The sequence below is a fragment of the Prinia subflava genome, chromosome 5 (assembly GCF_021018805.1).
Source record: "Prinia subflava isolate CZ2003 ecotype Zambia chromosome 5, Cam_Psub_1.2, whole genome shotgun sequence".
In the NCBI taxonomy this organism is placed as follows: Eukaryota; Metazoa; Chordata; class Aves; order Passeriformes; family Cisticolidae; genus Prinia; species Prinia subflava.
The window spans coordinates 30,710,848-30,738,207 of record NC_086251.1 but is presented as its reverse complement, the minus strand read 5'-3'; the positions used below and the strand labels follow the sequence as shown (position 1 = coordinate 30,738,207).

The window sequence follows — 27,360 nt, the reverse complement described above, 5'->3', positions numbered from 1 at the left end:
GGTGTGTCTGTGTTTGTTAAGACTGTTGTGTATACTTACACACATACATAAATATAGACAAATATTCTTACATGTGTTTCAAGGGGGTTTTGAGTGCTCGGTTTTGATACTGCCTTCACTTTGTTGAAGAAAGTAGAGTGGTGGAGGTGCAATTAAAATTGCTAGAGGTTTTAGGGCAGGCATGTAGAGAATCTGCTGCTTGGGGTTTTTATCACCCTGCTGTCTTCTTTCATGTTGGTCTTAGCCTGTGTGATCTGTCTGTAGTAGTGTATAGGCTTGCTGGACAGCAGGTGATGCGGAACAGCACCAAAAAAGCCATGTGACTTGTCTTTTAAAACAAGACATTATGGATTACGCTTTCTTTTCATATTTCAATGTGCAGTTTGTAGGTTGTTTTTTAGTCACAGCTGAACATGATGCTTTATTCCCCTAACTTACTGGGGTTTATTGATGGGTATCTCTGGGTGATGTATGAGATGTGGAGCTCCTCCTCTGAGAGAGCTCTTGTTGGCATACAGCTTTAAGCATTTGGGGTGTGGAGTTTGGTGTTACCCCCCTCAGCCAGTCCAACACAAACGTGCATCCCTTAGTCTGGTGCTGAGTTTTGGGTACAGCTGCTGCTGAGGATAGATGTGGTGCTTTAGAGAATAAGCATGCTTTCCTTTGTTAAAGCTGCGGGAAATGGAGGAAGAGCTGAGGTACGCTCCTGTGCCTTTCCGCAACCAAATGATGAGCAAAATCCGAGCGTACAGAAGAGACCTGTCCATGTTCCAGAGAGAGATGAGAAGCACAGATTTGGGACTGGGCCGTGGGAACCAAAGCGATACAAAATACGGAATCTTCGCCACAGAAAATGAGCAGAGCGTAAGGATCAGATGTAAATTTTATTTAACATGGCTGTGATAGTGCAAAAGCTGTACTGCAGATACATTGTTTATAGTGCTTCTACTTTAAACCACCTCTGTGCTTTTGTAACTCCCTGCATATCTCTCTACATGTAACATGAGTATCTCAGGGAGGAGAAAGAACACCTGGAACTCAGAGGAGAGCTCTTCTGTTCTAAAACAAAGATAGGAATGTAATCAAAATGGAACTCCTTGAAAGCCATGCAGTTAGTAATTTGCTCAACATTCTGTACCAAAACTCTTAGTTTAATTGTTCCCCTCCAGAAGGAAAACACAGAAGTGATGCTACTTCATGGAAAAAAAAAAGTTAACTCATCTAGTTCCAATCTCCAAAACCAGCAAAATATGAATTATACACTGTATACGTTCTTTGGTAGAATTATATTTTAAGTGTAAATAATTTAGGAATTTATTATTTAGTGTAAATAATTTCAGGAAAATAAAAAAGTGTTTTCCTCTAGCACTTTTTTCGCTATGGTTTTGCTGCTACAATGCAAAAAGTACACCAATTTCTTGTTTCCCAGATAGGCTTAGAGATATCTGAGCTAATGAGACTGAATCTCCTTATTGTCTTCAAAGTGCTGTCATCTGTACAGAAAGTTCTTGGAGATGGGCTTTTCATTTTTCTGCCTTAGATGAGGACGGTGTTAGGGGAGTTGTTTGCTTAGTATTTCCTTCTGCTGTAGCTTAGGAAATTTTTGCATTTGTTTCTTTTTGACTGATTACTCTAAAACGTGAGAGCAGGGTGATAGATTAGGCTTTCTGAAGCTTGAGAAAACACTTTATTTTGAGCTGTCTTCTGACCCCAAGGTCAGCAACCATTCCTTATCCTCTAGCCCAGGCTATTGGCATGAAAAGAAGATCTTTGTTACTTAGCAGTCCATCTGTTGGTGCTGTTTGTTCCTAATCCTTTTGACTGCAAACTCTTAATTATCTCCCTGGCAACCAACTGTGAAGTTGCAAATAAGGCTCACTGTAGATGTGAATGGAAGTAAAAGTTAGCATCTGGAAAAGAAAAATACTATTTTCATGTAAATGTTCTTCGATGGAAAAGTAAATTTTACAAGGACAATTTTTTGGAACTGCTCTAACTCTTTAGTGCTGTATAATTTTTTTAAATTTAACCAGATTTGGTTCCTACAAAGTGAACAAGGCTCGGCCAAAATTAGCTGGGCTGCATCAGTTAACATAAGCAGTATGTACAGCTCATACAGATGCAAGGCCTGTGGAGTCACAGTCCAAGTTTTTAATGTCAGAAGCCTAATACTTCTGTCTTTGTGCCTGGTACTTGAGCATGCCATTGTTTTTCAGACTAACCTGCAGTCCCAGAGGGTGCTGCTTCTCCAGGGCACTGACAGCCTGAACCGCGCCAGCGAGAGCATCGAGCGCTCGCACCGCATCGCGGCCGAGACCGACCAGATCGGCACGGACATCATCGAGGAGCTGGGCGAGCAGCGCGAGCAGCTGGAGCGCACCAAGGGCAGGGTGAGCAGGGCACCTGCAAACGGCCTCACCTCACTGCACTGCGAGCTGCGTGCCAGCAGGGATCTCAGGGATCTCCCTAGGCATAGTAATCCGATTGGATATTTTTACAGACCAAATTCAGGCTGCCACATTTCTATTTGTTCTCATAAAACGAAAATAATTACTGTAGGAGGGTCCAAAGTATGGTGGTCAAATGTCTGCTGCTGTGTCTGTGCAAGATGGGAGATTAGACCTGTAGATCTGCTAGAAAAAATAGCATTACTGAAAAGGTTACAGAATTGAAAATTGTTAAGGAGTTGCCTTGTAACTAGATTATTAGTAAAAGTTAAGATTTGGGAAGCAGTTAGCAAGTTTTTGTATTGAAAATAAATTCAGTAGAAGAGTAATGACTTAATTACTAGCTTTCCAATATTTGCAGGGAGGGAAAATATGTTGTCACACAAGATGCCTATTCCTCATCCTTGGTTCAAGAAGCTCTGCTTCTGCTGTGAAAGCTTCAAAAACTGTTTTGTTTACACATGTACACAAAACTGACAGTTTGATTTTTGAACTAACAAACTGATGGGATTTTCTGTGTGTGCAAGGGATCCCAAGTGTAAAGCTTTTTGGTGAGTTACTTCAGGGGACACCAAGTTTGGCAAATAAGCCCACCCAGCCAAAACAAAAGGCGTACTCCTGCTTTTGGGAGTTCTCTCTACTCATTGCAACAAAGCCTGTAGCTTTTTCATTTAGGTAGTTCTGTAATTTCAGTCTGAATTTGATTTGTCCTGTTCAAAAATTTGGGTTAGAAGGCAGGAAAGGAAATTGATCTTAAGATTTGGAGGTAAAGGTTTTGTCTTTTAGCTAAATAAAAAATACTCCAGTCCTTCAGGTGTCACAGTCTCTCAACAGATTGTTCACAGAAGCATAGAATTGTTTAGCTTGGAAAAGGCCTCAAAGATCATTGAGTCCAATGTTTAACACTGCTGTGTTCACCACTAAACTGTCTGTGAGTTCGACTGTGAGCCTCTTAGGCAGTGAGTTGTGGAATTGTGTGAAGCACACATCCCAACTGGAAGCAGACTTTCTTCTTGCTTGTTCTTTCATAGTGAAGATTGGAGATCTACTAAGCTCCGGATGGGCTTGATGGTTTTCTTCACAGCTTTGTCCAGCCCATCTCAGCACAAGGAAACCTACAGGAGGTTTTGCAGTTGAGGGCAATTTGTTAAACTGCAGAGGAATTGTGCAGGCAGGTGTCTGTGATGTCAGTGAGCTGGCTGACCCTTCCCTTCCCTAGAAGGCTTGGAAGTGGAATAGTGAAATCCTACCTGGAGACCGGTGGCCATGCATCGTGAACTGTGCCTGTGAAGCAATACCTTTTTTAGTTGTCTGTAACCTCACTTCACTTCATCCTTCTTAACAGCTGACTGGCTATGCTGGGCAGTTCATTTCTGGGCAATACAAAGCTGAAATGGATTATCCATTAACAGCTCAGAGCTTGTACCCACTTAGAGCTGTCAGTGCAACACAATTCTTTCTTTGATAAAACTTGAGCTGCATTTCAGACAGTTTCATATGCACTGGGGTGAACACTTCAGTATCACTTTCTTCTGGTGTTAACAACTAGAATAATGAAATTAATTTTAAGGAAAGAAGCCAGCACTAACTTTCTGATACTCGTATATTAATTAAAGAGGCAGAAAGTAGTCTCAAATTGCATACATATCTTTGTGTGTATCTAAGGGAAAGTATATATTGTAATAAGGTAGCCAAGACTCCCATTTTCTTTATGCAGGAAAAGCCAATTCTTTATTCACATAACTTACTTTAACTTATTTTACACAGTTTTTACAGACCTCGTGTGCAACACCTATTGGCTGCTGGTTTTCTTACCACTTCATTTTTTTGGTCAGAAGGTGATTTGTGTGTACAAGCAGAGATTCAGGTTGCTTACATTTTTCCTTTGTGGGTTCTCATGAACAGATCTTACTGTTTACACAGATATACCTATTTTTCAACCCAAGAATAGGTTGTTGTGTTAACAAACTTTTCATACAAAGATCGTTTTCACATGGGAACTTGCAAATTGCTTATCTACACTTAGAAGAGATGACAGACTAGCTATTAATTTAATAGAGCAGGCCTGATTTTTTGAGGCCTTTCTTTTATAATTCTCCTACCTCTCACAAGTATACACAAAAGTCTTAATTTCTCTTTAGAAAAGAGGCAATTTCCAGCTGGTATTGTGGGTAGAAAACAATACCAGAAAACAATGTTTTGTCTCAATTTTGAGAGCACATGGTCATCCTTGGTGCTGTAGCTCATTGCAGCATTTCAACAGCAGCTGCTGTCCCGTGCATCTTTCCAGAGCTGGTGTGCCTTGTTTAACTGACAGTAACTTTTGTCTCTCTTCAGCTGGTGAATACAAGTGAGAACTTGAGCAAGAGTCGCAAGATTCTACGCTCCATGTCCCGCAGGTGAGTGCTGGGACTGACGCCAGCATGGGGCATTGGTGCCTGCTGCTTTTAGGGGAAAAAAAGCAGGGACTGCAGGGAGGTTTTAGGGGATGTGTAAACAGTGTGTGCCCCATGCACATGCTAGTTTGTGTGTTTCCTCTCTGGCAATTGCTTAAGGGAGTACAGGCTGTGGACCAGCGCTCAGTGTGTGCTGTTAGGTCGGGATGATGCGGGGCCTTAAACCACCCAGACTGTGGTGAGGACAGAAGCAGGTTACAGTGCATTGTTCATGTGCCTTCAGGTGCCACTCGGCCATCAATCACTGCAGCATGGGGAGACTTAGATGCTGATGACATTCAGCCCATACCAATGCCCTAGAGCAGTTAGCCCTAGGCTGGCCCCTGAGCCACTCTGAGCTGGGCCATGTACTATTTTGATGGCTAAAACTTTTGCGTCTTAAAGTGGATTTGCATTTTAGCTGTATTTTAATTATGTATGTTTAATTAGCCTTAGAAAGCCAGTTCATAGATTGTATTCCCCGTAGGTACTTATCTCCTCACAACCTTTCCTTTATGTCCATTGCTAAAGGAAGTTGTGATAACTGAGTAGTTTTTAGTAGTAAAAGTACTTCATTATTTTGAGATTTTAGTTTTCCTTCAACAACATAGTTCAAGTAAAAGTACTACGGGTTTTAACACAGGACTTCAGGTATTGTTTTTCTCTTTGCTTAACTGAAGGAGTAGGCACGTACAGAGAAATTATCTGCCTTCTCTGGGACAGGGGAAAAGGAACAAAACTGCTACTGCTGAAATAGATTTAAATAGGATTTCCAGGGAAATATGAGTAGTGAACTATTGAGTTTGGCCCTTTCTGCTTGTTGAGAGCTTTTTGAAAAGCACAATGTGGTCTTGCTGAGACAGGGAAGGTAAGATGGTGATCTGGATCTAGAATCTGCTTTCATAAACAAGGTGAAAAAAAACCCACTGGATTTTTATTTTTAACTCTAGAATAACCACAAATAAGTTGTTGCTGTCAATTATCATCATCCTGGAACTGGCCATCCTAGGAAGTGTGGTCTACCTCAAGTTCTTTCGCAAGAAATGAACCTTCATGACCAAGATGAGCTTTTCCACTGATGAGGAACAGGATGGGCTGTCTGCTCCCTTTGACTGTCTGAGGGTTGAACTGAGTCATGAGACAGCACATCCAACTGAAACTGTACTGACACTTGAAAGACAGAGAACGGGAGTAAAAAGAAACAGGCTTGAACTACACTGGTAAGATTAATAAGAAGGTAATAAATATTTTATTGTCTCATTTTGTATATACTTAACTAAATGAATAAATCTTGATACGTAATAAAGTAACCACTGATCAATGGAAAAGCTAGTTTATTTAAAAATTGAGAAGTTAACAGTATTTGCCAAGTGTTGACAATCTATCCACTCAAGTGCCTCAGCAGAGCTCTGTAATGTCCAATATATCCAACACTCTGGGTTCTTAAATCCTCACTTGCTCTTCACTGTCAGATTCATCTGGAGAGCTGGGTGTTGGGAGTCCATCAAAAGCGATGTGTGCTCCTTCCCTTGTCTGCCCAAAGCACGTCGCTATCACATCGACTGCAAGGCGAGCAGTTGCTTTCACTGCCTCTTGAGAAGCTCCAAGCAGTGGATTGACTTCAACCATGTCTACAGCTGAAAGCATTCCTGTGAAAACCATTTGCAGCTTTGTTACTCTGACAAAGGATACGGTCTTCTGCCAGGTTTTGTTCAGAGCCTTTTATTCATTGTAACAAGTCTAGTAGTTGGGTTTGTGACCTATTCTACCCCTTAGACAAGTAAGATTGGCTCTCAAGTGAGGGATGAGGTTATTGTTCTCAGATGCAAATTTGTGTTTTTAATTTGCTTCTTTCTCACATCATCACTACCTCACTCATTTGTGCTTTCAGCATTCAGGAAAAACATTGGATGTTCCATACACATTTATGAGAGGAACATTTTTTCTCCCAGTCCCAAAATGAGGGGTTATAAAATAGTCTCACCTAGTATTCTTTGCTATCCTATTAATCAAGCTATAGACTATTGTCTGGTTGGGATTTTTTTAACCTTCTTTTACTGAAAATAATATTGTTTAAGCATATTAAATAAAAACTTGATGGTAATAAGATGAAAAGTCCTCCTATTGAGTCAACTGCAGTATATTTTATGAAAGCTTGATATATCCTTGAATCACATTAGTCTTGAATCCTAGAATGGAACTTCAGACTATTTAAGATGGTTTGCACCTATTTTTGTATTTCAGATGCCCATTTTCACATCTTGCCTCGTGTGTTTAGGATTAGGGAACAGTATTACACATTTTTGACATTAGTTGTTAACATACTGTGTATTTCACCTTCTTTTGCTAAGCTGAAGTTGTTGATGGTTAAACTGCTTCCAACACCAAGGGAATTGCCCAACCACAGGACTTCTTTTTCCCTTACTGAAGGCTGAATTGACTTTGCAGGCACCTTTGCTTTGCCTACACTTACTATCTATTTACACAGGAAAAACATAAGCAGTATGAGCTCTGGGTAGTTTTTGTCCTTGCTTAGCCCCACACTGCTGTCAGCTCCTACCTGTGTTGTGTATTTCCTCTGTGATGTACATGCCTTCTCTGTAAGTTAATCCACCTAGGACAGGAGTCCCCGTTGCTGGAGCCAGTGAGGGATCAAAAGCATCAATGTCAAAACTCAGGTGAATTGGTCTCTGTCTCCTGAGACAGAATAAAACAAGAAAGGCAAGCTTAGAGCCTTAAACTTTCTCTACGTGCATTTCTTACTGTCCAGGCTAATCAGCAAAGTAGCATCAAGTTCCTTGAACCATGTCTTATATAGATTAAAAAAGCATCTGCTCCGTGAGGATTTGGTTGAAGATACGTACTTCAGTTTAAACCATCCGAAGTGGTATTTCTTATCTGAATGGAATGATGCAGAGAAGTGTATGATACCATCCAGCCTTTCTCCTTTTGTACAGAAAGCCAGGGTGAAGGCTGAAACACTGCTGTGCATGGCAGCTAGGATGGAGGAAGCACCAAGCTCAAGGATTGCACTGACAGTTCATCAAGATGAGCGATTTTCAAGTCAATACTTAAGGGCTGTCTCCAAACCCTGCCACCTAGCCTAACTGCTGAAGTACTAAAGGACAGATAATCTCAAACCTAAAATGTTAGTCACTTACTGTATCATCTGCCAGCTGATGACAGCTTAATAAACTGGACATTGCTTGTCACTCACATGAATTATTTAATGGTAGACTGCATACTTCCAACTTACTGCAGATGCTCAGTAAGCAGCATCTGGATTGCCATCTTCTTTACTTGGCACAGCTGCAGCTAGGAAGGGTGAGCACACCTTTAGAAAACAGCAGCATGCAGCACAGGTTCTAACCTGTGGGAGGGGTTTTCCTTTCTAACTGACCTCTCCCAGCTCCTGCACTAGCATGATTTGCTCCCTGACCTGGCTCCCACGACTGGAACAAGGGCTGCAAAGGTGGCAGTAGTGAACTGCAGGAAGGGAGTGGTTAAAGTGAACGCTACCAGCACTGGCAGCCACCGTCAGGACATGGTGTGTGAGCAGTCCAAGGAGGAAGCCAGCACCTCCCACACCAACCACGCATTTCAAGTTACTGTCCAGCTTCTGTATGCATTTTTAAAAGTATAATGCGTATCCCGCACTCTGAGTTGATTCAAACATCTTGTAGAAAATACAGAATTACTTAACAGAACCAAATAGTATAAAACAGAGTCACAACTGTAGTGAGTCATGTAACCTGTCTCAGCCATCTGCCAAACACTGGGAAATGGTTCCCGTGCTGAGACTTTCCTAAATACTGAACACTGTCACAGTTCTTACACAGCTGCCTTACATCAAGTGACCTTCACTTCCAGGAAGGCAGACGTTCAACAAGACTAGTTTAAATTAGATAATAATAGTTTCTTACCTGCCCATCAGTTGTTCAAAGGTTCTTTCCATAACTTTCTGAATTCCAAGGCGATCGATATCCCTCATGGAAAAATACTGGATGTCAAAGTTCTTTAAAATATAGCTGTGAAAATAATATTTTAGAAACAATCATTACTAGTTTAAACTGGCCCTAAACAGACATGTCCTCAGATGTCCTTATGGACATGATTTCAAGCTCATTATTTCAGCCTTTACAAAAATCATTGAATCTAAACCAACTTACTACTCAGCAGGATCCACATCCCTCAAACCAATGTACACAATATCAGATGCTGAAAGGCAGGGCTTCAGCCAGGAAAAGCCAGGAAGTTGTGGTACCTGCAAGCAAAGGTTTGGTATTAAGTCAGTTTAATGACAGACTGAACAAAACACTATTTAATGATTCCCTAAAAACTTTGTACTGATTTATAGCATCCTTTCTCTCTCCAAATAGAGAAACTTCTGCACTTGAGTGTTTGGCTGATGTAATCAGTCCTTACCTTCACTACTATGTTCAACTCAGGTGAAGTGATACAACTATCTGAGCTGAATGTTAATGGCTGAAGTTTTTAACTCTTCTGCATTTTCCAGTTTGAAGAGGAGGAGGACTAAAAAGCCTGAATCCACAAGCAATGGGTAATTTGCATCAGTGAGTGTAAGCAGAATGCTAAAGCAGATACCCAGATGTACATCACTCACACAGGGCACTGAATGGTGATGCTCTGTAATTTACCCAGTACATTATGTCTAGGTGAAAGAATGAAAACCAAGGTACCTGTATCTTTTTACCAAAGATACCAAACCAAAGTCATGCAAACTTACAAAAACAGTATTAAAGATGGATAAATTTAAAGTGGAAAGTTGAAAAAATAGCAAAAAGAGGGGAAAAAAGCAAGGCAAGAAGTTGGGCCTCCACAGTGAGCTACATCATGCTGGCTTTTGATGCAGAATTGAAGAGAGTAGGTCTAGGATTGCAACTGAAAGATTATGAGGTCATAGTTTTTCAGCTTTTGTAGTTAAGTAGCCATGGTATGGAATTAAAAAAACATTCAGTTAATAATACCTACTAACTTTAAGAGTGATTTAAATTAACTCAAATTTCTCTTCTTCTCCCAGCTCTGAAAATGGCTACAGTCAATACAGCTGTCAAGAGGCCAGAAGGTTTTGTTTCCCTCTTAGATTTCTCTATTACTAATTATATTCTAATTACAATATTGGATGTTTTTAAAGGTTAACACATCCATAGCTATATTTAATTACATTGGGTTAAATTAGCACAGATTATAAAAGGATTTGCTGCTCTAGGACAATGACCTGAAACTTCTCCAGCCATAAATTAAGAAGAGGGATAAATTAATTGGAGATCACTAGGAAAAATAAATTCAGGTTTCAAAAATGAATTCTGCAAAACCCATCACCACACCATAAACTGAGCATAGTGATGATAATATTGTCAGATACTCTCCAGTATCAATGATTTAGTAGATTTAATATTGCAATTTCAATTACACCTGTTTGTAAATAAATAAAACCGAATGTATTAACTACCTTTGACAGGTTCTTTGCTTTGTTACAATGGAAAAGGAGTTGCTGATAGTAAAGCCAAAGGTGCAGGCATTTTCATGGGAAGGTATTAATAGCAGTTTGTGAGTTTGGATGGTTCCAGGAGCCCTGAAGAAGTCAGGAAAGGAGGATGGTAATTTTTTTTTGTGCCATTATCGACTCAACTGCTGTACTGGATGAGAGTAAGAGGGTGAGCCATAAGCACTGCTGCACACATAATGGTTCACTCCAGAAAGTCTGAGGGGTATTATCCAGACAAACCATTGTCAAAGGCACATTCTGCTACTGCTAAAGAGCTGTTTAAAAATTCATACTGTGGTAGAAGCCTCGTGGTACCAGCAGGACTCGTGTTGGTTTTCCCCTCTAAACAGGAATTCAGTAGGGCAAGAAAAGTCCCCTGAGTGCACCCTGAGTGCCAGGCCTGTGTGAGCTGCTCCTCCACAGGCACCTGAACTGCTGCTCTTGAGGAGGGCTCGTGACAAGATCCCGTAACCAGCACCACGCCTGAACAGCTTGCCACTAAGCACAGCCTGATTTTATTCTTTTTCACTACTGCTGCTCACAAGAAAGGCTCGCTCCCCCACTGACCCCAGAAAGCTTACAGGTATTCTTTTAGCATGTCAAAACCCCCCAATAATTGTAAAAAATTACTGCTTTTCTGTGCTGCTCAAGAACTGGAACCCAGCAGACCAACATCTCCTTCCTCAGCTATCACAGAACTTTAATTTCTGTTCCCACCAAGCCATAAACTGTTCACCTTAGGTGAGCTCTAAAATTCACAGAATTTTCTCTTACCTCCCTTGACAAAGTAGATACAGTTGTCAAAAAAAAAAAAAAAAAAAGACCCCCTTTAACTTGTGGGCAAAAAAATAAAAATACAGTAACCTTTTATATTAACCTTTTCATGTTCAGGGGGTGTTCCAAAAAGCCCCATTAGTTCTGCATTATTTGGGAATTTCAACACGTTTGTAGAGACCACATAAGAATGACTAGAAAAAGTAAAGTATGTAAAAGCACCAAATGATTCTACTGACTTGTGGATGGAACTCATTCAGAAGAATTTGCAGGAGAAAAAGCAGAAGAGCTTTATGAGATGACTGCAGTATTGCCATGCTGAACAGGAACTGATGCAGTGGTATTTTCAGTAGCCATACAGGTTTAAACATGCTTGTTCTTGCTTGGAAAGAGCATACGTGTAGCAACACAGCAGCCCAAATTTGTCAGAGAGAACCGAGACATTTAGGAGTAGTAACTAGCAATGCAGAGTGCCAAAACAAAGCAGTCAGGTTGTCTGCAGCTCCATCATGCAGTTGCTGATCCTGTCTCACTCTCCAGCCTGAGCTTCAGCAGAAGCAGACTTGGTATCGAAGTTCCTGCTGCAGAGGACTCGGCTGTTCACTGCACAGTGCTGCAGGTCCCTGTACAGGGTGACACAGCCCGCAGCTAAGCCAGGTGGAGTGCACAGGCCCTAGGTCAGCCCACTGTTCAGCATCCTGAGAGCAGCAAAAATGGGCCATGCACATTCCGTGTGCCCCAGGAAACAGCTCTTTTTGATAATTTGACCTCTTTCCAAGAAAAAGGCTCTCTCTTTAAAAGCCCACTGCAAGCAGTTACAGCTGTTGTGATTTGTAATATTTACAGTGGAGCCAATGCCAGAGCAGCCAGTTAGGAGAGATCACACAGGAACAGCCCCTGTCAGGCCCCAAGGTTGTCAAAACATGGAAGAGCCAAACTAAGCAGAAGCAGCGTGCAAGGTATGCAGGAACCAGCTGTTCCTGGAGGTGAGCTCAGCTCAGCTCTCACAGGCTGCACTGGGGGGAGGTTCCTGCTCAGCTGGCGGCAGTGCTGCCATGGCCCAGCCTCGGCAACAACCCCGCTCACGACACAGGAGCAGCACCACAGCCAGCTGCTGAGTGCAGCTCACTGTGCAGCCCACGAGGGTGCAAACACAAAGAAAAGCTTTCTTCATTCGTGTTTCTAAGTGTGTCTGTATCTGTGTTCACATGTGTTTGTGGCACTTGTATATATGTGTGCACGTGTACCCACACAATAATACAGATTCTTCCTTGTACTCTGATAGAAAAGATCTGCATTTGCAGCAGGTAAGAAAGGACCTCACATCAGCAATGGTGCAGTGCTCTGAGGTTGCCATGCCAACTACAGTCAGTACTCACTTTATCTCGAAGCTCCCTCAGGAGAAATGAGAGAGGTTGTCCGTGGAGGCTTCCAGACTGAGTTGTGAGAGGGGTGTTGATATCAGCGTGTGCATCCACCCAGATCACTCCGAGGTGTGGGCACTGCCGTGCGTGGCCACTGACAGAGCCCAGTGCCAAGCTGGAAGTACAGCAACAAAGGCTTTAGCCACCATTTCTCCTTCAGAACAACTACAAGGACAATGGGCAGTCACTCAGCTTCAGTCACACACGTTGTTACATTTCCACACATTAGACATCTGTGACAACAAAGGGAGCATCCCATACAAACTGCACAGCTGCAGGAGGCCAAGTAACTCTACAGGGCTGTAGTGACAGATAAGCCAGAGCTCTCTGCTGTCACCCTTCACACACACTTAATCTTCACCTGCTCTAGATCCAAACTCCAGAAAATCTAGCCTTTTTTTTTATTCTAGTCATGACACCTCCCCCCACAATTCCTTCTTACATGCCCTACCATCTTCAACCAATTCTCAGACCAAAGGTTAGTGAAAAAGAGGAAGAAGATTCATGTTGTAAGATCTATTGCAAAATTGTCTGTGTGTAGGCATTACAAACCTATCCTAAGAGGTGATGGGCAAGAGACGCATCACTAAACATTCAGCAGTAACCAAACTGAGCAGTTCCTCTGAAGGAACCTGATGACACAAACTTTCCCAAAGAGGAAAACTGTCATTGTAGAGATGGCCATGACACTCAGAGTGCTTAGGTAAAATATCAGCAGGCTTCAGGCATCAGCACCTGTTATCTAGAAGTCTTTCATACCTTTTCTCTTTAGGGCAGCTCCACACAGTTCTCAGGGTCTGAGAGTATGATTTATGCCAACAGCTAGTCTGTAGACTCAATGCCTCAGCTCTTCTTCACACACTGATGAGGGAGGTGTTCCCAGTTCCACCTAGACTGATCTGGGTCTCTGCTGTCCCTTGCATGACCTCCTGTCCCTTCCACGACCTCCTGTCCCTTCCTCCTCACAGCACAACCAGAGACTCCAATGACTCCCTCCCAGCCAACTCTATCACCCCCATTGCTGTGAGGGCAAGGCTGTTCCCACTCCTGGGTAATTAACACAGCTGCAATATATCAAAGGCAAGACTGCCTTCAGCACTGTCTCCCCACAGAAAACCTCAGTTGTGTGTCTACACAACTGATCACAGACCTGGAGCTAAGCAGTACTGTCTGAGAAGGTCAGGTTTTTGTAGCTGTCTTCTGTGTACCACCCTAAAAGCCCATCCCTAAGGCACTGCCAGGAAATGACCCCCAGTTGTTCCCCCAATCCTCTTTTTTTGAATTAAATTCTTGCACTCCAAGTGTCAACCCGCAGCGTGAACCCGTAGTTGTTTTTATGTCAGCTCACCTGTGATCACCTCCCAGAGTCACACATCTGTGCCCAGCAGCTACTGCTCTGCTCACTGCGTCAGCCAGCATCTGGCTGGCCAGGCCCACCGAGCGCGGGTACAAAACCAGGTTGTTGTACAGCTCATCGTTGGGAACTTGAGTGAAATTCAAATCTCCAAAGTCGTGCACTTGGCATCCTGGGAACACAGCGACAAAAAGAGAAAGTGGCTTATTTAAATACCTTCCCAGGAAATGCTCACAATCAGTTGGGCAACTATGAAAGGAACAATGGGAAAGGAATGGATGCATTTGACTATTTGCATGGGATGCAAATTGTCACAGCATTACAAATTAGAAAGTTTAAGACAACATTATCAGCTTAAGCTTAAGCCACCTTTAATTTAGCAATGAGCTATGCCCATCATAAAGTCACTTAGAAAAGGTTTGGATTTTTTTATTATTATTTCATGATAAATTCTATCATGAAAAATTATAGTCTGCATTGCCATCTTCCCATTTAGACAGATTGTATACAGTCTCAAATAAGCTAAATTGCTCAAAGATGCTGAAGACTACACGTTTCACTAACTATAGCTACAGTTATTCTACATTTTCAAGGCCCCCAAAATTCCAGGCACAAAAGTGCCAAGTAACAAATAATTTTCTTATAGTACTTCCAGGCAAGTCCATGTTGGATTCACTAGTGCTTTGTTAGGAGAACCTGTCCATTTTCTCAACACAAGATATTCAAGAAGGCACTTTATTTCTGGGACTTTGATCCCAAAACTCTTTGAGATCCTTTCATTGCCAGTAACAGCCTGACTGGCTGTTGAACCTGAGAACATTCTGGGTGTAAAACTCAGCCTCTCCTCTCAGAGACACTCACTTTGAGACAGACCTCTCATTTCAGGCTCTGATGAGGGCAGTAAAGGCCCCAAGGTATTTACAGCTACACCAACTTAATAAGACCACCCTAAATACTAATCATGCCTGTCCCCTTTGCTCCTCAGAATCATTCATCTGTTTGCAGTTCAAAGCATCCAGGCCAGAGCCTGACATTTTGCCTTTAGGCATCATGTGCTTAATGGGACAGTTTGAAAAATGTAAGGCAAGTCAACATGAATAAACAGCCCTCTTGGGGCTCTGGGTTCCTGCTTAATTTCCAGTAAGCCATTACTCTAATGTGTAGGAAACTGGCTCTGTGAATTTGCTTGGTGGCTATTGCATAAAAGCATAGTTGAGAAATACATGACTTCTTTATATTTTAAAAGGAGTTTTGAGTGATGAAATGAATGAAGAAAATTGGGTCTCTTGTGCAGATTTGATGCTGGGAAATAGGCAAGCATACATTTTCTAGCAGGGACATCAGGGGGGCAGATGTTGGGGTATTTGCAAATGAACATGTCAGCTGAGCACAGCTGCTCAACAAAGGATTGAAGAAATGTAAAGCAGTAGGAAAGACCATGACACACCACTCCCTGCTTTTCAGAAGGCAACACAGGTACCCAACTGCTTGTTTTCCCTTTTTTAGGTATTAGACAATACCTAATTAAGCAACAGGATGAGGACTCTGGAATTTTGAGTCCATTTTGTTCAGATTTGAATGTGCTCCCTGATCTCTGTGACTACTGCATTTTCTACCCTCTGTTTATTCTGGTGCTGTGCAAAAGCAGAAAAAAGTTGTGAGTTTCAAGATGTTCAGTAAATGTTAAAGTTCTTTTTTTTATTTGTGTCATTCTGCAAGGCCACTTCTCCCACATATGCACACTGCTACATATTTCAGTATTTCAAAGTTTGATGAAAGTACTTGGGCATGCCTGGGAGACAAATTTCGGAAGTAAGACTGAAATGGGTATTGAGACCTTTTGGAGGTCCTCTTGTACATGGGAATAATGCCTTTGATCTAATACCTCTGACATGTTGTGAAATAAATCTGCAGTTGGGAGTCATGTGCAGTGAGTTACACATTGCAGGACAACATTACACATTGTAATGGAAGAAAGGACTACAACTTAGGTTTTGTTCTTTCTTACAGGACATACGAGCACATGGCAGTATTTTTACCCATTAAAGTAATGAAAAGGGATGAAAAACAACTTCCCTTAATTCTATCACAAAGCTCCACCTTCAGACCAGTATAATACAAAGATCCAGCCATGCCATCATTCCTTGCACTTGAAAGAATCAGTTAAAATTCTCCAGGTTATGCTCAAGGCAGGCCAGACATGGCAAATTCAAGCAAGTGTGTTTAGAGAAGAAGCAAGTGTTTAATAATTTCTGCCATACCCTGCCCACCTCCAAGTTCCCACTGTAGGGCAAACAGACTTGGCTCAACTTCTGAATAAAAAAAACCCATTTATTTCTTAGGATTACATCAGGTTTATATAGCTTAACACTTTCGTGGTCTAGAATTCTGCAGTCTGGTCCACTTTTTGAACACATGGTACTCATAATTCCCTCTAATTATTTTCATAGAAAAGCTTAATGTCTGTTAAGGACAATAGACGCCTTTAGTTTTTGTTGCCATCTTCTAAAGTTCAGATAGGGTTCATGAACCTTGTAGCAGTTTTTCTGAGCTTTGTGCATCCCTTGTCTCTAGGCCCACTGTTTTTATGTGCTTGCAGAGGACAGCTCAGGTTTCCCAGGGTGATAAGGAATGTTTTCAGCCAGCTATCCAAAGGCTATCTGATTAAGATACAGTTAATCTCAGAAGTACACACTACTCCAACACTCAAACATTAATATCTTCTTTTAATGGTGCCTAGTGTTTTGAAAACTGGGATTAAATGACCTTAGGGCAAAGGGAAAGCTTAGTGAATAGATAGATAATGCACAGAGAAAGAAATTCACAGTACTTAGATATGACATGTATCCCAAAGGGGGAAGTGTACATGCATGTGTAAACACAGTTTTTCAAATGACCAGATACTAGAGATGAAATCAACATGCACATTTGTCTTCATAGTACTGAACAAAGAAAAACAGTTTAATACATCAATAACTACTTTAATAATATGACACAACTTCTATTTAGAATCTCAGCCATTAGTCTAAAAGACCTGAATTGTTTTCCATTTCATCTGCCTGCTTGCACATAGATTTATTTCTTAAATCAAAGTTCTCTCAACTACATTTTTGTGCACAGAAGTTGCTCAATGGATAGACATGCTGTACTGCTGTGCAATCTGGGGCATTTTGCCGTTATTTGGCCTTTAGTGAAAGATTATAAAATCTACCTCACCAAGCAATATCCACTAACTTTCTCTGGTAGCTGGGACGCTCTTTATTTTATATAGATAGCAATACATTATTTCATATAGATACTAATACTTATAAACAAAACAGCTTTTTAAATCAGCACCGAAAGTTAACAAGAATATATGGGGCCTTTTAAAAGGCAGTAGATTCAAGTTCTGAAAGGTAGAAAAAGCTATAGGCAGATAGGAAAGCCACTTCCTTACATTCATTACAAAGCACAGCATCCACACCATTCGTCAGTGAAGCAGATCAGGTCTAGCCAGGATTAAAGTTCTTTTAAATTGAAACATACCCCAAGTACCATACAGTACTTAAGGAGTAAACAGCACAGACATTTTGCTGGTAACTAAAGAATATGAAATTAAACGTGATGAAAAGTCTTTTGTTCACACTTTCAAGCCCTAACAGAAATGACTTTCAAATGAAAAATATATTATGTTTGATTCATTAGTCAATTATCAACAGTGCAGGAAATTTATAACAACCACATAGATACAAGTCAGCTCCATCAACACCCTGGCTGAAGCAGAGACTCCTTTTTGAAGTGAAGAAAACAAAAAAGCAGGCCTGAATAATCTACTTCTGTTACAGAGGCTTGAAAGAGATAGAAGGGAGATAAAAGTGTCAATCTGAGTGGGAACACCCAGTGTAGTTACATAACTAACACGTGCATATGCACATCAGTCCTGTGAGAATGAACAGCCAGCGTGGAAAGGCAGCACCTACAGCCCTCAGTGGCTCCATGCTCCCCCTCTGTCACCAACAGAGGTGTCTGGGGCACATTTCAGCCAAAAAATTAATAAATTAGCTTGACATAGTTTGCCCAGTATATCACTCCCAGGTTAATTTCTTTTGACCAGAACAGGTTAAGGAAAGATCACACAAGCATTCAAACTGCAGACCAGTGGATGGACAGCTGGCATTTATCCAGCCTGCACAGCCAGAACCTTACTTGTATCAGGTAGAACAAATCCTCATTTTTCCTACTTAGAAGCCTTAGATTTAAAACAAAAATAAAACCAAAATAAAACCCAAATGAACAAAACAAAACACACCAAACAAAAAACCCCAAAACCAAACAAACAAAACACACACCCCACCACCACCACTTCTTTGCATGCCTTTTCAAATAAGCTATTAATGTATCACTCATGCTCAACTCAGTGATGCTGATAACCGGGACATAAGATGTCTTTTAGCAAGCTGTATGACAAGTCTGAGGTTCACTTCCCATCCTAAGCAAGATACACACAGTTGCCAGCAGTTACTACAGTAATTTCCCTGCACAGATTTGGAGAATTTCCTTCTGTAAAAACAGGCAGCTCATGCCAGGTGACATTTAATTGGAAAACATCTGGACTCCCCCCCCAGTCCTCCTCTACTGGGAAATTGCACCAGCAGCAGAAGAGCAAACTGATAGTAGGAGATTGAGCTTTCCAAACCCAGGCTGTTTGCTGACTTTGCCCCATGGCACATTCACATAATAAATATAACAGCTCTGCAGGGCAGCAAATGGGAATTGGAACAAAAGCACAGGGAACATGGGATAGAACTGATCTCCCAACACTGCTGGTTTACACTGGGTATTTGCGAACTGGACATTAAAAAAAACCCCAAAACATAAATTAATGGGAAAAGTAAATCTTCTGGGTGAACTACTGTCAAAGGAATCTGGAAATCCCACAGTTGCTAGACCTTCTTTCATGTTATGTTATATGCTCACATAAAAGCATTACTCCTGCAAACTGTTTTTTTAGATTTTAGCACCTTTTACTAAACCACCACAAACACAAAGGCTTTTTGGGGTGCAATGACTATTATGAACAATGTTTATAGGAAAACTACTTCCCATGAATGAAACCAAGTTACCATCCTGCTTTTCAGTGTAAACCCATTGGCGTATGGTTGGGACTTTGTAATCCTTTCTCAAAAACACTGTCAAAATGTTACACAACAGCAAACAAATGATTCCATTCATTATGACCAGTGCAATCTGAAGCTTTTTTTATTTTTTAAGGCAGTTTTAACCCACCAGAATGATCCAGGACATGTGTGTGTGTTACAAGTACACAAAGTGCATACTTTCATTTTACATGAACAGGAAATTAGGTTCCCACTGCAAGAGACAGACTTCAGCAGCCTAATTAATCATAACCCTCTTGCTAGGAAGCTCATTACACAGCATCTACTTCTCTTTAAACTGAATAGGTATCTGCTGGAAGAAATCTTCTGGATACATAGTTGATGGCTCAATAGATACCTGTCAGCTCTAAAATTTCACTTCCTAAAAGGCGAGTTCTTGTCTGAGAAATTCCCATCCTTTTATTTGAAATTTTGAAAGGTCTGATTTAAGACAAAGTCTCTGTAGCTGTACATATTTAAAAGCTTCATCTCCTACAAAAGCAACAAGCAAACCCAATCCCAACTGCTCCCCCAAGTCTGTAGTCAAAATGTCCCTTGCATAAAGTGAGCCAAAAATATTTTTCCAACCCCAAATTGAGCAGCCACCTCATTTCCCTTTGAAAACTGCTTATAACTTTTATCTCTTATGAAATTCAGTGCACCTGACCTTAAGAGGTCTTCAAAAACGTCACTCTGAGGTGTTGGGAAACATTTGCACTGTGGCTTGCATCAGAGAGAAGGGTGCAGCTATTGCGTCTGCCACAGCACCAACAAACCCTGCACACGTTCTAATTCCCTTCAAATCAGCTTAACCCAGCCACAGCTCCTGATAACAAGAACACAATGGAACACTTATAGCCTTGAGGATCATAAGGCCAGAAGAGCTGATTCCTCAACAAGCACATTGTGCTTTAGATTGTTACAGAAGTGAGCAGTTACTACCTTAGTTAACCCAGGCAGGTGACACTTGAGAGGAAGGGAGAGTAGAATATATTAGACATTACTGAAATTCTCTTCCTCCCTCTTAACCAGCTGGGAGAAACTAACATCTGACCACTTTACTTCTTCATATACAAATGAAAAATCTGGTGGGTTATTGGTTTGTGGGCGGGAGGGTTGTTTGTTTGGGTTTTTTTGTATTTAACTTCGGTGCTTAATTCCCTGCTTTTTAGCAGGTGATGTTATAACAGAAATTTCCACCTTTCATCCAAAACAGTCCTCCATACCATATTCACATAAGCATACACCTGCCATAGGTATCTTGGTCTTGTGAGTCCACAACAAGACATAGGATTAAAGTTTCAAATGAGAAAGCAGTAATAGATCCTGTGTACTGTAAAGCAGATCGAAACCCACCTCATTACCTTACTTTCCCTCTGCCATCTCCCTTTGTGCCTCCCCCTAGTAACTCCACTCCTTCAACAGAATTAAAAAAATAAACCAGGATGTGATCTAAATGTACTCCAGTCCAGAGAGAATTATCTAGCTGCAGAAATTCAGTTAAGTCATGTATTAAAACTAATTATTATAATATGAAAGTATCTAGGATGAAGGGAATCACTCTAAATACAAAAAAAATACGAAACCCCCAAAATCTCTTTTCATTGGTCCCTGACTCTAGTCTCCCTTTATTTAAAGATGAGGAAGAAATAATCCATTCAGGCTTTCATGATCTTCACCAGCATAGCTTTACTTTTTAAAGTTATCTAGGCTAAACTGACACACAGAGAACAATTACAGTTAAGGCACCAAATGACATTTACCCCAAATTCACAAAGATTCTTTTCAAGCCAATTTCATGGAGTGCAGCCTCCAAGTATGCACCAGCCAAATGGGAGAGGAAAAAACAAACATCAAATCGATGGCTGACACAAAGCTTTTCATTCCAAAGCAGACTGTGTACTCCATCAGCAAGGGGAAGGGAAGAGATTATTGGAACCAACTGAATGCAAGGACTGCTCTGTATTTTCAGTGTTGGCCTTTTTCTCTTGACTTCCAAGACTACTTGTAATCATGCAAACATCGAAGGTACAGCATTCAGAAGGATAAACCCCAACTGCTGAGCACAGCTATGCACAGCAGAGCACACTCCCCCAGGAGTGCTCAGCCTCCCCTGCTCAAGGCAAGACAGACAATGAGGTCTGTTGGGAAGAAGCAACCTAAAAACAGCCTCCGTGGAGGCCTCCTCAAAACAGCTCTGCTCCAAAACCCCAGCAGGGCTCCTCCTGCCTGCCAGGTCACCAGAGCCAGCTCCTGGCTGCCTTCCCTCAGAGCAGAGCAGCACCTGCCCTTGATGCATTCTGACAACTGGCATGATTGCAAAGACTCATTGCAAACGCCAGTTAAAGTCAGCCCCTTTGGCTGTGCTTTGATTTTTGACAAACCACTGGTCTTTGAAGGTAACCAATCATGGCTAATCCACATTTGTGAGGTAAACAAGAATAGCAGAGTCTTATGGATCTTTATCTCTGTATAAATAAAAGAGGTAATTAAGTCTAGTTCCAGAAATAAGTTGCAGTACTACATAAGTATGTTGTACTGATATTATTAAACAGAAGTGTTTGGGCATGCTTGTGTCTAAGGGAAAGGAAAGAGAACGGGACTGCCATTTACCCATTCTGTTTCAGGAGAATAGGGGCAGAAAAGGTGTTCCTGGATAAAAAAAAATGTATTCCTATTTCTGTTTGTAGGGAAGAATTAGCTGTTAGTCTGACCTCTTTATCAGTTTAGTTTCCAAACTGATTTTTGTTCCTGAGAAAGTTCTTACCAAGAGAATACTTAGCTTTGACAGTACTAGCACCAGATGTGATTAGAAATAAAGACATGAACAGTAGTATTTCTTACCTCAGCAATGCAGAGATCTAACTAAACAATATGCTACTTAATGCCAGCAGTTATTTGGAATTTTGCCTGTCTCCCACTTCATCAACAGCAGACAACATAACTCCAAAAAGCCAAATCTTGATGTTATCTTTACAACAATTTAGTCTTTATTGGAATTCTAGAGATTAGAAATATTTGATTTACTCTACTAATGTCTTTACAAGTTTAAAATACTGCGTTTTGAAGAGAAACAACTGAGGTAAAAGCTAATGCAAAACAAAGCTAGAATCTAATCCGAGAACAAGAACCCACTCCTGACAGATCTTGTTTCTGCCATGTAAATCCAATCTTAGTTCAAATACAGGGCAAGCAGAATAGTACAGTTTATCAGATTCTTCAGGAATACAGACAACTCTTTAAATACATTTACTGGATGGACTGATGAACATTATTTTCCCAACAGTGCAGCTGTAACTCTTGCCCAGTCCAAATCTGCTGAATCCCAGCACCTATACTTATTTTTGCATAATTGGTGCATAACTAAAAAACTGGGTTTTTTCCTTGTAAACTCTTTACTGAAGAAGATTTAGGCGGACTAAGGTGGATTAAGAGGAGATACATAGAAGCAGCTGCCTCATGATGTATTAAGACTGATACTAACCATATGAGCTATCTTGGTGAAGAAGCAAAGTTGAATTGCTATTTCTGGCAGTAGATGTCAATCGGAGTCCAATGGTTTTGGGCAAAGCAGTAGTGTAACTCCAGAGACACGGGGATTAACAGCTCCACTCCTCTTTTAGAGGAGGCTACTCCTTTCTGAGTCATTACACTGACCTCATGAAACCTATTACTGAAGAACTTTTTCCTGGTCAAACAAAAGAATGGCAATATGATGCTCATTCTCTCTGACAAGTACAGTTCCACTCTGCGTGTAAGCCACCCGTCTCTGCAGTTCACCAACTTGCCAAGCCAGCAACTCAGATCCAAACTTTGCTGATCAATTCTACAGTAACCCAAGTCCAAGCCTGACTAAGCTCAGCAACCCAGCTGCATGCAGCTCTAAATAAAGACCAAAAAAAAAATAATTCAACAAGAGTCAACATAAAAGAACGAATACTTGGGAAGAAATCTTACACTAAAATTATTACCATGCCAGCAGCAGCACAGGTGCTCTAAGTCACCTCAAAGGCTACAGTAAGACACAGTAGCTATCTATTAAATATACAACTGAATAAGGCCTTTCTCTCAAGAGGACTAGGCAAAACTCTGGATTGAAGTTTGATCAGATCCTCTGTGCAGCAAACAGGAGAGGCCCAAAAAACTCTCACTTTAAGAAACTTCATACTTTACACCTTCAGTAGCTTATGCATCTGCCACCTTTCTTCCCCACTCTTGGCCAACAAAAGTCCAAAAGCCTCCACATATTGCACCCACTTCTGTTTGCTGTTAGAGCAATACACAGCCCTACATGCTTTGCACCCTTTTCTCCCTCATGCCAAGGAGTTGTGGGTCTTGTTTTCAAATGGCACTTTTACTTCTTTGGCAAGATGTCCTTTAAAGTAATAATGTTTTAGTTTCCCTTAGGAGAAGAAGCAAAGCCAAAAGACAAACATCATCAAGGCGAGTAAAAATCCCCACAGGCAGAGTAAATTACATTTTCATTTCCTCCTGCTAGACTTGCACACCTGCTGCTTTTGCCTTGGGGAATGGACTCCTGCTACAGTTACTCCTCCTGAGTACGCCTTGAGCTACTACCAACAGGTAACAGTGCTCTCTCTGCTTCTAACAAGGAGATAAAAGTGAAATTGCTGGATAAGATTGATCTCTGACAGTCTGGTACAGACTAGCAGCAACATCTGCCTCTGTGCTCTCTCCTCGGATTTCAGCCATGCATAAACAAGCAGTTCACAGACAGTCCCTACTTGAGGCGGCCAAGAAGTCACTGTACCATGTAGGTATGGTCACAGAATCTGTCAAGGGAGGGATGCCCCCATAGAAATAGAAATTGGAATAGCAGCTCACAACACTACAACACAACTGTGAAAGAACAGAAGCTAGGATAGGATCAAAGGAACAATGAAATTCCCCCTGCCAAACACCAGCCAGTGAAAGCAAAGTGCAAAACAATGCAAAAAGTGGAAACAAGTTGAGTGTTCTCACTCTTTCTGATATGGCTGGAGCACTATCAACAGAAGTCATTAAATAAGGCAAATACATGAAGAGCTTCATATTCAAAGTAACAAACATAGTATATGCATCTTACTACCCAAATGAATCCCTTTAGAGGACCCTTCAGAGCACCTTCATTTTATATGGGTTGAGTTGAACTTGAATTACAAATGGAAAATTAATCAATCAAAACTTTAAATAAATAAACTTCAAAATTTCAGGAAAACAGAAGAGTCGGATCACCAGAAATCTCTTCTGCTTGAAAGATGGTGAGGGCAACTTTCAGAGTAACTGTTAATGCAGAGGAATACTGCCTCTTTCCCCCATCTGTACTTCTCCAGATAGCCCAGAATCCAGCCTCACTCTTGTACTGGGAAGCATCATTCCACATTTCATACCTGTTTGCAAACTTGTAAAGACAAGGAAAATCAAGTTTATAGCATTCTTTCATATCCAAGCAGGGAATGGAGGCATGTAACAAATACTTTCCATATGCACCCACATACACAGACCCTGTGGTCACAAATGCTTCACAACTAGCCAGTACAGATGAAGTCCTGTATCCTAGACAAATGTTATTTCTTTTTAAAGGAGAAACAGTCTGCTGCAATATAATTTGCTTGTTCCTGGAAAACAATCAAGAATCTGCAAAAATTATTAACTCTTATAAAACAGATAAATAGAATATCCAAATTAATAATTAGAATCATACTGTGGCTCCATTCATACTGTGGCCTTCTTAAAAGTATGAGCAGAAAATTCATAGTGTTGGAAAGACAGAGAAAGCAGCTTAAGTTTTACTGCCAGTTCAGCATACCACAGGAGTACAAGTAATGGCACCATTACAATAGTACTGCAGCCAAAGCTATCCTGGCATCCCAGGGAAGAAAAATAAGCAGCCCACATATAAAATAATAATTTGTTCGTTTCCACAAACAACAAATGTGTACAGTACAAAAGGCTACATGGCAGTGTCCTCCTCCATCTACCACCCTCCCCTCAAGCAAATTGTCTTTGCACTGTAAACCACTCCTCTGTGCATGCTGGTGACTGTCATCGTTTCAGGATGAGCCCTCACAGCACAATCTGCTCTTAAAAGGGCTACAGAGATTTAAGCAGCAATAGACATCAACACCACCTTAAAAAAAAAAAAAACAACCCCACCCCAGTGGAAGAACTTGCCAGCAACAGGAAACTGCAACTGCGAAGGAAGAAATCCCAGAGCCTCTAAAAATTGTAAGAGAACAGCAAGAAAATATCTCCATTTGCATAACTGATTAATGAGTAAATAACCTACAAGAAACTAAACAGTGGAAGTATTTTTTAAATTTAATTTAGCTGGCTTCATTTCTATCTCCATAACACTTTGATACTGGAATCCAGAAAGGGCTTGAATTTCCCTTTCTTTCTACCTTCTACAAGCTCCTATTGAAGTGAGCTTGTGTCAGGCAAATGAGATAGCTTTTTCTTCTAGTTTTTAATTTTGTTGGGTTTTGTGGGTTTGGGGTTTTCCTCAAAGAATTCTTACGAAGTGGAAACATTAGCTCTGAACCACTTGAAAGAGAAACCCAAATTCTGTTATTGATACAAAATAATTTGCTGCCTACAGTCTTATTTAGAAGAGCATCCTCCTTTCAAACCTAGCAATTTGTTAGTTTCAAATAAACTTTAGGTTCAGTAACTATTCCAGTACAAAGTACCTCTTTTGCCCTCTTCCATATTTGCTGAGATTACAGATCATGTTCACTAGAATTCAAGCATTGCCAAGGATGGCAAGTGTCTGTACTTTCCAAAAAACAGGAGAGGAAAAGAATATCTACTCATCTGGCTGCCAACTGGGACTTTTCAGCTTGTGAGTCATAAGATACGCAGGATAAGCCTACAGGGCTGCACAGAACAATTGCTTCTGTCTTGAAGAGTTCTTCAATTCAGAATAAAATTGCTAGAGGGTCATTAGGCAATTATCTCTGTATGCATCTAAACTGACACTAACCACCCAGGGAGCAGATATTGGTTTTTTCTGTGGGCCAGCCCTGCAATCCATCCCCATCACACCATTTTCAGTAACACTTTTTAGAATAATGATTCTCCAAGACACAGTTCAGCTTTACAAGTTTCTATCCCTCGTGTTCTGTTTCCAGTGACTGTGGTACAGCGTTCTGCAGGTCTCAGCTTGCAGAAGTAATAGATGTGAGAAGCTGAATCACAATTAAGTGCATGGGTTTGCTTGCACAAAAAGACCAGAAACAGCGCATTCAGAGGGTGGGATTAGAAAGCGTTTTCAAAGACTTCAGACAAGACCTCATACATAAAACTGAGGACTTCTCCAGAAGATTCTGACTTTCATCACCTAGAAGCATACGAATCTTTTAGGAACAAACTGGTAACGAACACAGAAGGGAAGGGGAAAAAAACACACACAAAACCAACCAACCAACCCAAAACCCCACAGTAAAGCCAGCCCAATGCGATAACCGAGGATCTCAGTTACTCGTGCGGATGCCCTGAGCGCACGCAGCGGTTCAAGCGGCCCCTCGCTCCCCGGCTCAGCACGCCCAGCGCAGGCTGCCGGCGCGTCCCGCTGCTCCGGACAGCCGGAGCGCATCGCGCCCGGGCAGCCGGGACCACCGGCCGCCCTTTGTTCCCGGGACCCCGCAGGGCCCGGCGCGGCTCCTCCCGGTGCGGAATGCGACAAGCCCGTCCCTCGCGACACCGCCGCAAGGCTGCGGGCATCGCCGGCGCCGGGGCACGGAGCGCTCCGTGAGTCACCGGAGGCAGGACCCGCTTTTCTCCCCCGCCCGCAGCCGGCGGCTGAGTCACGCCGCCCCGAGAGGGGAGGGGGACACGGGGGCAGCCCCGCAGCCCCCGCGCCACCCCCGCTGTGCTCACCGAGCCCGGCCAGCCGCTCCACCAGCCCCGCGGCGCGGACGGTAGCGGGGCCGTGGTCCACTCCCCGCCGTTTCTGCGAGACAAAGAGAGGGGGAACGCGTCAGACGGCGCTGCCCGCGGCCAGGTGCGCAAGCCCCGCCGGGGAGGGGGAGCCGTGTGCCCGCGGCACCCGGCGCCCCCCGCGATGCCCACCTGGCCCCTGGAGAGCGGGGCTCCCACCAGCGCCACGGAGGGCGCCCGCCGGTGGAGCTGGCGCGCGGCGCCGGGCCGGGCGCGGAGCAGGCGGGCGAGGGGCCCGCGCAGGGCCATGGCGGGGCGATGCTGCCGCGCGCCGCCCGCGCCCCGCTCTCTTCAGCGCTCCGCGCCGCCCCCCGCGCGCCGCCCCCCGCGCCCCGCGCCGC

At 42.2% G+C, this 27,360-nt stretch overlaps 2 protein-coding genes across 2 annotated transcripts in view; one reads left to right on the top strand and one right to left on the bottom strand.

Annotated features, from left to right (window-relative positions):
- The window catches only part of VTI1B (vesicle transport through interaction with t-SNAREs 1B), a 12,614-nt gene extending 6,404 nt beyond the window's left edge, over window positions 1-6,210 (top strand). Inside the window, exons 3-6 of the mRNA XM_063398767.1 lie at window positions 673-864; window positions 2,217-2,390; window positions 4,785-4,846; window positions 5,833-6,210. Coding sequence (XP_063254837.1) covers window positions 673-864; window positions 2,217-2,390; window positions 4,785-4,846; window positions 5,833-5,929 — 525 coding nt within the window. The 3' untranslated portion in view covers window positions 5,930-6,210. The remainder of the gene's footprint in view (window positions 1-672; window positions 865-2,216; window positions 2,391-4,784; window positions 4,847-5,832) is intronic.
- ARG2 (arginase 2) lies at window positions 6,104-27,360 on the bottom strand. The gene is made up of 8 exons (XM_063398766.1): window positions 27,152-27,360; window positions 26,960-27,032; window positions 13,938-14,115; window positions 12,545-12,704; window positions 9,052-9,146; window positions 8,806-8,910; window positions 7,443-7,579; window positions 6,104-6,531 (listed from the first exon to the last, which is right to left on the bottom strand). Exons 1-8 carry the CDS (start codon window positions 27,266-27,268, stop codon window positions 6,326-6,328), a joined length of 1,071 nt encoding a protein of 356 aa, XP_063254836.1. The 5' UTR covers window positions 27,269-27,360; the 3' UTR covers window positions 6,104-6,325.

Excerpts from the sequence above, each read along its gene's own strand:
- ARG2 (XM_063398766.1), bottom strand. The coding sequence starts at position 27,268 with ATGGCCCTGCGCGGGCCCCTCGCCCGCCTGCTCCGCGCCCGGCCCGGC. Across the intron at positions 12,705-13,937 it reads ACTCTGGGAGGTGATCACAG|CTTGGCACTGGGCTCTGTCA; the intron begins GTGAGCTGACAT and ends CTGTACTTCCAG. Across the intron at positions 7,580-8,805 it reads TTTGAACAACTGATGGGCAG|GAGACAGAGACCAATTCACC; the intron begins GTAAGAAACTAT and ends ATTCTGTCTCAG.